The sequence below is a fragment of the Andrographis paniculata genome, unplaced genomic scaffold (genome assembly GCF_009805555.1).
Source record: "Andrographis paniculata isolate CXL003 unplaced genomic scaffold, ASM980555v1 Contig74END, whole genome shotgun sequence".
Lineage (NCBI taxonomy): Eukaryota > Viridiplantae > Streptophyta > Magnoliopsida > Lamiales > Acanthaceae > Andrographis > Andrographis paniculata.
The window spans coordinates 283,114-297,718 of NW_026137611.1; the positions used below are offsets into that span (position 1 = coordinate 283,114).

Sequence of the window (14,605 nt, forward strand, 5' to 3'; positions counted from 1 at the left end):
GAGTAAAATGTCAACATTTTTGAGATTTTTGAACGATGATGGAAAAATTATTGAAGGGTTTCTTGGTGTGATACATGTTAGTGATATTTGTCCACAATTATTGGAGAATGTTAGTAATATTATTAACTCATTAAACTTTATTACCTTAAAAATTATATTACAAATGAAAATGATCATTTCAATTGGGGACTGAGAATTATATCAAATTTACTTTAATTTTAAAAAAAATAAAAAATTTAAATACATAGTGTAAGTTTAATTTAATTAATCATGTATATTTATTATAAATAAATTTACTTCAACAATGTATAACTATAAATTCATCTATCAACTAAATGGCTCCTCCACCTATGCTTGAATTCTTGTGTAAATATTATTGTGATATAATGTTTTGTGATAATAAATAATAATTTTTATTTAAATTCATATAAAGTAAATAATATTGATTTCGATTTTATTGGGTTATGGTAAAATTAATTGTTGATTGATAAGTAACAAATTGAATTTTAAGTCAACTCAGACTGCTTGCCTAAACTTGACTTTAGTGAAGTCAATTATAATAATAATAATAATAATAATAATAATAATAATTTAAGGTAGTGTTAATAGGTGCATGCACCCATGACACACCCATCCTTTTCGCAACTGCTGAAATCTTTATTTGAATGTGGTATTTATTACTTTCTCGATTATTCAATTGTGCATTTAAATATTTAGACAAAAATTATTAATAAAAATATTTAATAATTTTTATGACAGTCTAAATAAATAAATATATATATATATATTTAGATGATAGAATTGTTATTATTATTATTATTATTATTATTATTATTATGCGAAAATGGGTTTGAATATATAGCTCATTAATTATAATACTATATCGTAGCGCATCGGATCGGATCGAAGAAGATCATGTCACGTGCTACCCACCTACTAACCTGTAAATTTATGATTCTTTTTATTTACGTAATTTATAAAAAAAAATAATAATAAATTAAATATAACCATTAAATATTTATATTTTTTTTTCAAAAATATAATATTAAATATAATTTTTTTTATTATTTATTAAATTTTTAAAAATTCTAAAACCCCCTATTTTAACACAATTTGTTTTTTAGAGCAGACGTGCATGCATTGGTAGCCACGCATATTATATTCTCTCTTTGTATAATAGGAGTATATAACAAAGTGGCATGAGCTAGTTCACAACTTAAAAATAAATAAATAACAATAATAAAGTAAACTAAACATTTTATAATTTTATTTTTTTAAAAAAAAAATAGTGGAGACTGTAGTATTGAATATTTTATAAAAATACTTTTTAATTGTACTTTCTTTTTCTTTTTTTCAACTCGATTTTTTTATAGTAGTCTATATTTTTATTTAAACAAAGTTAGTTACATTGAATATGTATTATAAATTCAAATTATCATACATGTTTATTTTCAAAATACAATAGTTTAATAAATTAGTAATGTTCATAAATGGCTAATAATAAGATATTTTTGTATAAAAGTATTTTTATTTTTCCTAAATAATAATTTCAATGAATTTTTTAATATAAAACAGTTTTGTTTTTTTTTAAAAGGTATATACGTTATTTTTCATAAACAATAAAATGAAAAGATGCATGCATTTTTTTATGATTATTAAGTGATCAATTAAATTTAGCATATTATGTACTCGGTGCCCATATTATATATATATTAGGAATCCAATAGGAATAAATTCAAGACATTCGAAAGCAAGTTTAGAAGATAGATGTGATTTAATAAACAGGTTGATTATAGCGATGATTTGAAAACTATATATATATATATATATACACATAGTATTATATTTATTTTTTCAAATAACATCGATCAAAAGTCTAAATAGCATATTATTTATATGAATATATTGCAAATATAACACAAGAACAAAAAAATATATAATACATTTTTATATAGAATACATAAAATACTTTTATAGAGCGCATAACACTGTGATAATTTCCATAAATGACATTAGTTTAATTAAGAATCCAGAAAACAACATCAAAACTTCATAATATACTGACCAAGAGTCTAAAAAAAACATATGATTTTTGAAATTTTTTTATCAGTACCGTTTGAAAAAATCAGAATTTATGAGAAAGGACAAGTGAAAAAGATGTAAGACCAAAGACTTCAAATTCAAATGTATGAAAGCACAATTGGTGTTTGTTGGTTGAATTCAATGTCACCTCAAAACTCTACAAACTAGAATACTTTTTTCTTTTTCATTTTTATTTTTACTTTATATTTTTCATTTTAATATTTTTGAGGTAAAAGTAATTGTTCAAAAAAAATTTGTATAAAATGAGTGTTCAATTGATCTTTTGAATATATATATATATATATATTTGTAAAAAAAAAAAAAATACAAAACACAACCACCAATATTAATTTTGATTCAGGACATCCTGTGCGTATTTTCAGGCGTCATAAATATATATATATATATATATATAAATATAAACACGTTTTGCTTGCTTGACATTATATGTGTTACGTGGACACATTTTATTGTCTTTTTCTTTTTTAAAATTTGAATTAATTGGAAAACCGAGCCTCTTAATTTTAGAATACCTCCCATGCAATGCATGCTTCCCCACCACTTGGGCGATTTTTTTTTTTTCAAAAAAATAATAATAAATAAATAAATAATAATAATAATAATAATAATAATAATAATAATAATAATAATAATAATAATAATAATAATAATAATAAATCTAAGTTTAGTAGGAAGTAGAGAAATAATCAATACAAGGAATGCAGAACATGTTAACGACACGAAAGTTAATGCAGATTCCACTCAATATTTCCAAAATCATTTTTCAGACAACAAACATAATTAATACATCCAAATTAAAGTGGTAAATATTCTGCAATTGATTAAATGTATTAATTAATATATACTAAGTTATGATATTATTTTATTATATTTTAAAATAAATTTAATATATATAATTAAAAATAGAATATGTATTTAAATATTTAAAAAATATATATTCAATATGAATATTTTTATAAATAATAAATTTTTCTATAGTAAAAGTAAATAAAAATATTTATTTATTTATTTATTTATAATTAATATAAATTAATTTGATAAAATATGCGAAGGTTTAAATGAAAATAAAGATATTTATTTTTTAAAATAGATATAGATAAAATGAATTTGGAGTAGAACTACGTGGAGTATTTAACATAATAAGTGGTTGTATAGTATTTTTAATTTGATTATATATATTAAGTAAAAAGCAAATGATATTATGCGATAATTGGTGATTTTTGTAAGTAAATAAAGTATATGTATTACGTGAGTATGTATATATATATTTTTTATAATAATAATTGAAAAATATGTTATTATGATTATTATTATTTTCGATAAATAAACATACTAAATGTAAGTACTAAAATACTTATTTTTCAATTTCAACACAAGCCTTATGATAGTAAATTCACACCTACCACCTCTTACCATCAATTTTTAAATTTGTGCAAGGAAGGGTAGATAGATTATTATCACAATACCACTGTATCTTACATCTTTTGAATAAAATAATAATAATAATAATAATAATTTCGTAGAGATGGCAGCCGTGGATTCAAACCCGACGTCTCCGAGTTTTGTTTGTTACACATGATTCGTCCAATATAATTTGCTTTGTTGGATTTAATTTGCAAATTATTAGATTCGACCGGAAATTTATCTAAGTGTACCTGAAAGATAGCAGCAATAATAATAATAATAATAATAATAATAATAATAGGCGCGAGCGGCTAGGATCTAAGTCAACAGTGTGTTAATTTAACTAAATTAGTATGTTAACTAAAATTAATTAGCATTTCATTATAAGGTTATATAATAGAAACATATATTGCGGAGGTTATATATTGTGTTATATTGTATAATTTATTTATTATGTTGAAATCGCAATATAACGTGGTATATGAAATTATATATTGTGTTATGCTATATATTATACTTTCTCCGTCTACAAATTAATGTCCTACTTTTTTATTTGGGACGTCCAACAACTATAGTCCTATTTCTTCTTTTTAAACACAAATTTTATATTTTTACCCTTAATTCATTTATTACTTTTCATCTATATCATACAATTAAGAACAAATTTGTTCATTCATAACAAAAAGACAATCACCTAAAAAATCGTGCATGACAATAGAAATTGGACGGATAAAGTATTAACTTTTGCTATATGGATTATATATGATATATTGTGTCGTATAGCTTATTTATTGTATATAGATTGAAATATATATTTTGTTATCAAAATATATGTTATATTATTATATTAAATTAAAATGTACTATCAAATGTGATACCATCTTTATGAATATGTGCTTATTAAGTCAAATTAGTACCACCTAACCAATAGTAAGTAACAACAACAACAATACATACATAATTAATAATTATGGTCCGGTCTAGAGTTTGGACGTGTGACCCTTAAATCATCTGTTATACATGGTTCGCCGAGTGTGACTTTTCCCTAATAAAATTATTATACTATCACATCGAACAAAGAGAACATAGGAGAAGGTTTACATAGAGATTATAATTACATGTATGGATAGATACTAATATATGACAATTACTATAAAAATAAATAAAATACCATATAGGGTGTGTTTGTTTGGGGGTTTGGATTTTGGATTGGGATTTGAACAGTAAAAATTTTGAATTTGAATAGTTGTATGATGTGATATAAATAGGGTTTGATGTGATGTTTTGAATGTAAAATTGATTTTTAGTATAATATAAAAAGTGAAAAATAGGTGATTGATTTGATGTTTTTGGGGGAAAAAAATTGAATGAACAGTGGAAATCCTCCAAAATCCTTCGAACAAACACACCCATATATATGCATTAAACACACCCATATATATGCATTGCAGTTGTCCTCCTTCATCATACACTACATTACACTCTCACTACAGACATTGTCTCACTGTCTCTTTACCAACATAATTCATTACACCATTCCTTATCTTCATCTTTTAATTTAATAATTAATCAATTTATTGCATCTGTCTAGATATTTTAGTTGTTAAATCTTCACTTGTTTTTCATTTTTAAATAATTTACAATTAACTTTTCATATTATATTAAATATTCCATTTATATTTAAATTTGGGCTAGCTTATATTGTTTATAATTTATTTCTTATATGATATTAGTTATTCAATTTATCATTAGATTTCATTTTAACTATAAATTACGTTGATTTGTGTTATTTAAATTTAAATTTATCCATTTTATTGTATAGTACTTATATATAAAGTCTCTTATTTTGATGAATAAGTTTTCTCGTACAATATTCTCAGAGCATGGCAGTTTGCTTGCTGACTTATAAAGTGTCTGACCTCTGCCTCGGCAAGCCGCCGGTCCGATCCCTCTCCGCGGCCTCTGCTACAATCGCCGACGCCATCGCCGCCCTGAAATCCTCGCCGGAGCAGACAGCAGTCATCGGCGTCTGGACCAGCAACACCAAATGCGTCGGCAAAGTCTCCATGGTCGACATCCTTTGCTTCCTCTGCAAACACCACAATTTGGTTTCCCCTTCTTCCGCCCTCAACTCCCCAATCCTCTCCGCCGTCTCCCCCCGCCGCGTCCGCCATGTCGAGCGCTCCTCAAGGTCCCAAATCTCACTTCAATTCGATATAATTTCTCCGTAATCGGATTTTGATTTTATGTTTTTTTTTTTTTTTTTTTTTTTTGTAGCTTACTGGAAGCCATTGATCTGATTGTTTATGAAGATGTTCAGAGCCTGGTGGTTCCGATTACGACTAAGAAATCGACCGCCGGCGGCGGAGGACAAGAATTCTGCTGGCTTACTCAAGAAGACATAATCCGATTCCTCTTGAGCTCCATCGCCTTCTTCTCCCCGATTTCGACGCTCTCCATCGACGTTCTCGGCATCGTCTCCGGCCAATTTCCGATCATCAACTACGGCGCCACTGCCTCGTCGGCGATGGCCGCCGTTTCCCGCTGCCTCGCCGATCAGACCTCAGTGGCTGTGGTCGACGACGAGGGGAGACTGATAGGGGAGATCTCCCCCTCCAAGCTCGCCTTCTGCGACGAGACGGTGGCTGCCGCCGCCGCAACCCTCTCCGCCGGCGAACTAATGACGTACATTGACTGCGTCGGCGCGTCGGCGGCGCGGATGGAGATGATCGCCTGCCGTCCGGGGAGTTCCATGGTGGCGGTGATGATCCAGGCCATAGCTCACCGCGTGAACTACATCTGGGTCATCGGCGGCGGCGCCGGCGCGGTTGTTGGGATTGTTACTTATGCTAATATTTTGAAAGTTTTCCACAGAAAATTGGAGTCAATGATCTGAAGAGTCAGATTGATTAGCAGAGAAGTAATCGTAACTAAGGGAATCTTCACCTCATTAATTAATTTTTACAGTAAAAGAAATAGTACTACTTTTTTGTTTTTTAATGTTTCACTTTTGTATTATTTTTCACGTATATGTATAATATTTAACTTTAATTTTTATCTAGAATTATAGTATCGTATTTTAAAAACTCTACATATCTTGAATTTCTCATTTATTAAGAAATTTTATACAGTACTATAAAATAACTTTAATATCATATAAATATCTTCTTTTACTACTTAGTTTTTAGTTATCTAAAAAATCATATTTTATTTTCATATAATATATTATATTTAATAGTTATTTTTATTTTAAATATATATATTAATAAAAAAAAATTCCGATATTGAAAGAAAACCATTATAGTAATAATAGGGCATGGATCCATCTGTACCACATGGTCCAAGTCCAACGCAGTTTTTATCCTATTATTATCATTTTTATCCAATAGTATAAATTAGAGCTGGAAAAACAATAAAAAATAAAAAAATGCATTTCACATACTTAGTTATTTTATTTCTTCACTTCACATTATCGTCTTTGATTCATAATTTCATTTGAAAAAATAAAGATATTTATCAGTAACATAAAAAAGCTAAGATTCAATAATTGAAACATATGTTGGGTAGATATAACAATATTTATTAATTGAAGGACCAAAACTATTATAAATAAATAAGAAAATAAAAATTGTTATGGAATATGGAGCGTGGCAAGAATCACAACGTAGATTCCATTGTTATGTAACAAATGATAGTGCACAAGGCACAATTGTAATTCTGAGGCTATGAATTCAAAATTATTCCCATGTCTTTTTAACTGAGTTTGTGGATACAATAGGGTGTGTTTGGTTGGGGGGTTGGATTTTAAATATACTGTTCGTCCCATTTTTTTCTCTTAAAAAATATCAAATCAAACACTTATTTTTAATTTTTTATATTATACTAAAAATTAATTTTAAATTTAAAATATCGCATCAATCCCTATTTATATCACATCATAACGCTATTCAAATTTCAACTGAAAATCCAAAGCCCCGAACAAACACATAAAAATAAATAAGTAAAGTCCCTGATCTGTCATGTGATGTGAATGTGAAACTAATTGTATTCCCTTCACTTTTTAGCTTTTCACTTGGAAGAGGATACCGTATCTTTTTTTAGAAACTGTACCCTAAATTTAATACATTTCTTTTACTATTTCTAATTAACAATAATTAATATATTTATTTTCTAATTTAATCTATAAAATTTAATGTATTATAAAAAATCTTTATATTTTATGTAAAATATTTTTTTATTCTAACTATGTATACTGAGAAGTATAAAAAATAAAAATGAATAAATCCTTGTAGTCAAATTGAAATAATCACATGTAAAATCATTATTGTTTTTTTGTCGCTTTACATCCAAAATCAAATTTCGAACCCACAAAAAAAAATGTAAGTAAAACAACATCTATTCATAGTTTAATTTTTATCGTTATTTAATTAGTTAATATACATATAAATATATTAATTTTTAAATATTAATTGTTATCAATCGGGCCGGTCCAAGTATGACCCGACTTTCATGGATCCGGCCCGAAAAATCTTGAACCTATTTTCAAGGCTCAAGAATTTTTCATACAGAGTCGGAATCGAATTTTTTACGGTGCCTATTTTTCTCTACATTTAACTAAATACTATGATTTTATTTGAAGTGTGTTTGATTGGTACTTGAATACTAACTAATATGATTTTATTGTAAAAATATAAATAATATATTTTATATATTAAAAAAAATGTTAGAAGTTGTATAATAAAATATTACAAAAAAATCTCAAAAAGATAGATTAAAATAATGAAAGAAGGACAAGATTTCACGTCACTTGTGTACAAAGGGTTGATCTTTTATAGGCTACACTATATTTACAATGATCTAGTGTAACTCCATCTAATTCTTGGATAATTTTTGCATATTCAGATGAAGTTCAACTTAAAACCTGACTTGCAATGGCTAAAATTCAATGAGAGCTACATTTACAGTGTGATAAAAGTTCAGACATTCCAAATCAGATCAAAGGGATCATATAAGAAATCACTGTTGAAATGTGAGAAATAATGGAGAACTAACTTCTCATCAAAAAAGGGTTAGGACAATAATGTATAATTATCTTCCACAATAGGTAGTTTTGTAGGAAAATACAATTTCAAAGCACACTATAAGATGTAAACACAATGACTAATTCAGGAAATGACCATTAAAGGAGTACAAAGGAACAAAGCTCACCAATAAAAATCACAAGCCACTGTCGAAAAATAGGAATGTGTTGTATCCGCAATCTGGCGAGGTTACGCGATTAGTGTGCGGGTAACAAACATCAATTTGTTTGTTCATCCATGTGCACCACTTACTGCACCTTCCATGGATATCTCTATCGGTTGGAGGCAGCACCTGTAGGATTCGTGCCCCAGCTGTGCTCTTTCATTATCTCCGAACCCTAAAACCTGCCCCTGTTTCGTGACTACAACAGTGTGATACAAGCCCGTGCTGACTTGGGAAATGTGGTGGGATCTTAGGCTGTCCAGGACTCGAGGCCTCGTTACTTTGTCAGAGACTGCCCTATCCAGAAAGCCAAGGCTCCCAAAGCCCATCCAACCAAAGCCATAAACAGATCCATCATCCACCAGAACAAATGTTTTCCTCTTGCTAGCACATACCTACAGTGCTTTAAAATTATATCAGAAGGATAAAATAACAGAAATAGCACAAGAAAGTATTGCGATGGTTTTGTAATGTTGTTTTATTGATTATCCATTCTAAATGTGGCAAAGTTTGATCAGAACCTGTACGGCAAGGTGTTTTCTGAGGCTGGTAAGGTGTTCAGGAGTCGTCTTATCGATTTCATCTCCATGACCCAATGCACCACAATAACCTTTGCCCCAAGTATAAACCTGTATATCACCAACATTAAGTTATTGTATTCTAATGAGCTCTAACAAATTATAGAAGTAAATTTATTCTTTAACTAGTGAAGGATATACATGTCCACTAGAATCAAGAGCAACCACATGCTCGTCGCCAGCAGACACCTGAACCACATGAATACCCCTCCTATCGAATGACTGAACTGCTCGAGGACGAAGTTCATTGTGCTGCTCTCCATGGCCAAGGCAGAAATTGGTGCCAGAACCAAAAGAAAACAGTGTTCCATTATCTGCCACAGCAAGACCGTAAGTGGGTCCTGCAGCAATCTGAACAATGGAAGCAACACATCCGAGGAGTTCCACCTTCTGTGGTGTAGGCCTCTCCTGTGTATCACCATGACCAAGTTGACCATGTGTATTGATCCCACATGTATAGACATGGCCCTGGCTTGTAAGGAACATTGTGAAGCTCAGCCCTGCAGCTACCTGTATGGTATCAATTTAGTCCGAATAATTATATGTATACATATATGTATATCTACAATCAAGCCCACAATGTTCTTGTAAACACCAAATTAGGTGCACACCATGGCGGTAGTTGAAAGGTTACTAGCAGGATTCGGTGAACAAAGGAGAAACAACAATGAATTTTATATGGCTTTGCTTAGATCACCTCTTCTTTCTTTAAAACTGTGCCTCAATTTTGCAGTTCAAAAGAAACTTGAGTATCTTGCGTGTACTGAACCATAAATTAGTATACAGTATCTGCTCAATTAGATCTAACTGAAGCCCCCCTAGGCAGGTAAGTGCAAATTTTCGCAACACATAAAAAGCAAATCAATGGACTAGATATGAAACCAACATCAGAGATTAGAGAAACATCAAGTCGCCTACAGCACCAATCAGGAGCCCTCCGTACAGTTAGTCTTGCTTGTCAAATAACCCATTCTAGCCACAGTTTACCAAGTATTTTACAGTGGAACTGCTTGCACAAATCCCACTCCCTACACCCCCCACCCCCCGGAAAAAAACCATCCAGAGCCAATCATCTACATCATCATGCCAGATTCCAAGTCTAAAGAATGCCTTGCACCTCCAACAAATCAACTTTGACCGCAAAAGCCAATTAGCGAATGACAGAGCAAAAGTGCATGGATTTCTGAAGTTGGAGAATTTGAAAAAATAAAATAAAATAAAAATCTCCACACTTCCCTAAAAAATTTAAAATAAAAAACCAATACCTGTTTGCAAGGAATATTCTTCATAGCCTCAACAAGCTTTGGTCTGAATATGGGACGGACTGTATCTCTATGACCACAACAAAATGATGAATTATCTCCACAAGTGAAAACCTACATCACACCCCCAAAATCCAGGTTATAAAATCAGCCACAAGGGTGCTTGAATTTCATATTTGTCCTAGAACGCTGAAGAGGTCAAAGGTGCTGCAAAAAATCAATCTAAGTAGACTTTGCCAAACCAAAACCGTGGTTCCTATCCAAATCAAGTAGCATCGCTAAAATCACATAATCTAATATGTATATATTCAATAACAAACTTAACGGATGGTCTAGTGCATTTCAGTTTAAAGCAGTGCTTTTGAGAATATAACACAGACCATTTCAACTGATTTCCACACAAAATACTCAAGAAACAAATAACAACACAAACTACTCTATATATAAGGCAACCCCCACAAACTGTTTGCCATTATTCATGTGAGCACTCAAATAGGTAATTTTTCAGTTTTAGATTTAAAATTGTCTGTATAGACAGTTTACCAGAGCAGAGAAGAACTAGTAAGAGACAAACATATCAAGGAAAACAACTAACTCCTTCCATGAATACCCTGCAACTCATAAAAAGGTGATACAGATCAAGAGTTCCGCCGGAACGTCACAAATAGTACAGTATATGAATACCCAATTTTTTGGTAAGCTGACATCCAAGGAATTTATCAGGTGGTGGCAGACCATAGTTATGGAACTAAACCCGCTAGATAACAAAACCCAACATATCTAATTAAGAGCTGTAGAATTACAGACCTGTCCCGACTGTGTGACAAAGGCTGCATGATTGTGGGAGGCTGAGACTTGAATCACTTGAGATTGACATGGAAAACTGATTGGGGTAAATGATACACAATTTGTTGTTTCAGGACCATGACCAAGAACGCCACATAAGCTGGAACCACAAGAGTACACTCCCAGATCATTGATTAGCAAAGTGTGATATCTTCCACTGGTAATCTGCATCTGTTGAATAATTCTGAAATTAGTGGCAATGGTAACAGGAGATATAGCAGACACTCTTGCCTCAACTAATTAAATCAGAATTTGGGGATAATTGATCAAATGTGAGATTTCAGAGTTCAAGGGGTGGAAAAATACACAGATGCAGGTTACTACAAGCACAATATGAATCATGTCATTTTATTTTTCCAATGCAATCCTCTTCAATCATATTAACAGAAGTAGTGGAATAATATATGAGTGCAGGGCTCAAAACTAGATTCAATTGGTAATACTCAGCCTTGTGTTTGTTATGTAAAGACAGTTATTTCCACAGCTCTTAAAATAAGGGGAAGTGATAAGGTAGGAATATGTGTAGTTGATTTTCCTCTCTAAAATAAGTTCAAAAGTCCTTGCAGGAAATAAATTGTCCTGTGCAACAAAGCCCTGCAGTTTTTCTTTTTACATGAGACACAAATAGAAGACAAGTAGTAGGGGATTATTAAATTCATCCCATATCCAAAATCAGAAACAAACCAAACATGTTAAAAATACTAATTGACCAGAACTTGTCCAGGAGAATCATAGAAGATATGTAAATTGTAGAACAACTAGAAGCTATATCAATTATTTCTAAAAGAAGCTAATGAGATACAATTAAAGATGATATTGAAAGAATTCGGCAGGGTTAATCTATTTGCTCAAGCTTCATGGTAATAGTTAATGCTACAGGATCTGCATAGTAGTATAATGATATTTCTATTCTTCAAGAACATTCTAGTCGATTTCCCTCTCTAAGGTAAACCACAATGTTATTGCACACATACCTGCCCACATTGCAAAAAGGTAATCAACCATAAGTTCAATCTACAAATAATCCTGATTTAAGACTACCGCCAACAAACACATTAGAGGCTTTAAATGGCGCCTTCACATATTATTTCTTCATCTAAATATGTGAGAGATCAAATCATTAATAGATGAGTAACAGAAATCAAAATAAGAATTATCCGAACTCTAAGTGAAAACCAAAAAATAAACCACATGAATCAAGAAATAGTACATTGCCTGCAGAGGTTTGAACCATCTTAGAAGATTGCTCGACAGAATGCAAGAACCTCAATGCCCGTTTCCAATTCCCATTGCAGCGATTATAAAGCTCCTTCTGAGCATTTTGCTGAAGCGACGAGTAAATTGGGTGTGATTCACAGAGCCTGAAGGCAGCAAAATCCACTAAAGACCGAAACTTTTGAGAAAACAATCCATGACTCGCCCAAAACATCTTGGAAGTCAACTCCAAACACGCTAAATCTACAGCGCTCAGTCGACCAGTGGTCAAAATTTCGAGAATTAAGTGGAGAGGCAAGTCGTCCATCGAACTCGACTTCAGCCGATCCCCCATTTCACAAAACAGAACTTGACAAAGAAATGGTGGATTTCCCACAACCAAAAAATGAAAACAAGCAAACACAAGCGGGATGAAGCCCGTATCAAATTTTAAGACGGAAGCGGAAGCAATTTAAGCAGTTAATATAGAAAACACCTAAGTGGTAAAAATTGGAGGGAGTCGAGTACAGAAAATGGTGAGTGGGCGAGAAATTCAGCGTTGATTTGTCGATTTGAGTGAAGTAAATCATCAGAATGAGGAAATCAGAGCCAAACACAGCCTTGACAGAGCAATTCCACAAAATTTTCACAAACCAAATATATAACCAAAAATTAAAAGCGTAAACGCGAAGAATCCCAAACCGGAAACAGAAATTGACTTCGATTGAAGACAGAAGGATCAAAATGGGTAATGACTCAATGAGAATTGGTCAGAGAGAGAGGCAGAGGTCATCGTCTTCGCAGCAACAACAGTTGATGCAATCATACGAAGGCCAAATTCGAAGAGAGGAAAGTGCGCAGTGACAGAAAGCTATTTTCGGTGCACATAACTTTACCAATAATTTAATTTCTCGCCTCTTATTTTATTTTATTTTATTTTTGAGACAAACAGGGCACAAAGCAAGTAGCTTAATGGCCAAGTTATTAATTTAAATGACGGGGCGGAAACGACGGCAGATATGCTTTACACGCTGTCGTTTTGTTCTATGCAATTAGTCTTTGTTTGGTGCGTAAATAAGGAATCTTTTGTTTAAAATTATTATTTAAAAATGGGTAAAATAGTGTTGGACTTGGTCCTGGCAAGATGACTGTCTGTGATGTGTTTCTGTCACTGATCTCCACGTGGAGGATCCCGGAAATGCCACGTGGGCATATAACCGTGGAATGATAGGCCATTGCTTCTGCGTTTGGATGTGTTTTCTTTATTGAATCTGGAAAAAATTGGATTGGATTTTATATTAAAAAATAAATATATTTTTTTAAAAAATGTAAGTTTAAATAGTAAAATTTTAAAAAAAAAATTAGTTAAAAAAACCTACCAATTTTATTTTTAATGAAGTCCGATTACAACGGGGGCGTTTGATGGCAAGATGCACGTGTAAATGAAAAAATAATAATTTATTTGGGTATAAAATTTAAAAATATATATATTTTATTATAAAAATTATAAACTAAAATAATAATCGAAAGTATTTTTAAAATTTTAATTAATAATTAATAATACATAAATAATATAATAAAAATAATGACAATAGTAATAAATAAATATTTGAATAGGAATAATGATTAGATATTGAAAATTTCACATCGTTCAAAATTAATAATAAATTAAATTATGGACAAACTAAAAAAAATAAGAATAAATTTAACAAATCATAAACCAAGAGCGGATTTGATTTTAGTTTTAATTATAGTATGATGTTGCAAAATGCTATTTAAATCTACCTTAATTACTTGAATCAATATGCTTCAGGTTACCAAACTCTCTAGTGTTAGAATTTTTGTAGGTATTTTTGTCTTCTGTTTATCTATACAATTTAGAAATTTTTGGCATAATTTAAAATAATAATATATATATGCATATATATATATATATATTACATCATCCTCTCTTTCATAAAAAAATAATTTTGA

General features: G+C 30.7%; 2 protein-coding genes across 2 annotated transcripts; one reads left to right on the forward strand and one right to left on the reverse strand.

The window, feature by feature from the left end:
* Positions 1 to 5,208: 5,208 nt before the first annotated feature.
* LOC127266041 (CBS domain-containing protein CBSX5-like) lies at positions 5,209 to 6,558 on the forward strand. The gene is made up of 2 exons (XM_051296123.1): positions 5,209 to 5,698; positions 5,785 to 6,558. Exons 1-2 carry the CDS (start codon positions 5,391 to 5,393, stop codon positions 6,401 to 6,403), a joined length of 927 nt encoding a protein of 308 aa, XP_051152080.1. The 5' UTR covers positions 5,209 to 5,390; the 3' UTR covers positions 6,404 to 6,558.
* A 1,939-nt stretch (positions 6,559 to 8,497) lies between these two features.
* On the reverse strand, positions 8,498 to 13,536 carry LOC127266088 (ultraviolet-B receptor UVR8). Its single transcript, XM_051296207.1, has 6 exons — positions 12,648 to 13,536; positions 11,399 to 11,608; positions 10,595 to 10,705; positions 9,471 to 9,839; positions 9,273 to 9,380; positions 8,498 to 9,146 (listed from the first exon to the last, which is right to left on the reverse strand). The coding sequence occupies exons 1-6, from the start codon at positions 12,984 to 12,986 to the stop codon at positions 8,820 to 8,822; spliced, it is 1,464 nt and encodes a 487-aa protein (XP_051152164.1). The 5' UTR covers positions 12,987 to 13,536; the 3' UTR covers positions 8,498 to 8,819.
* Positions 13,537 to 14,605: the final 1,069 nt, after the last annotated feature.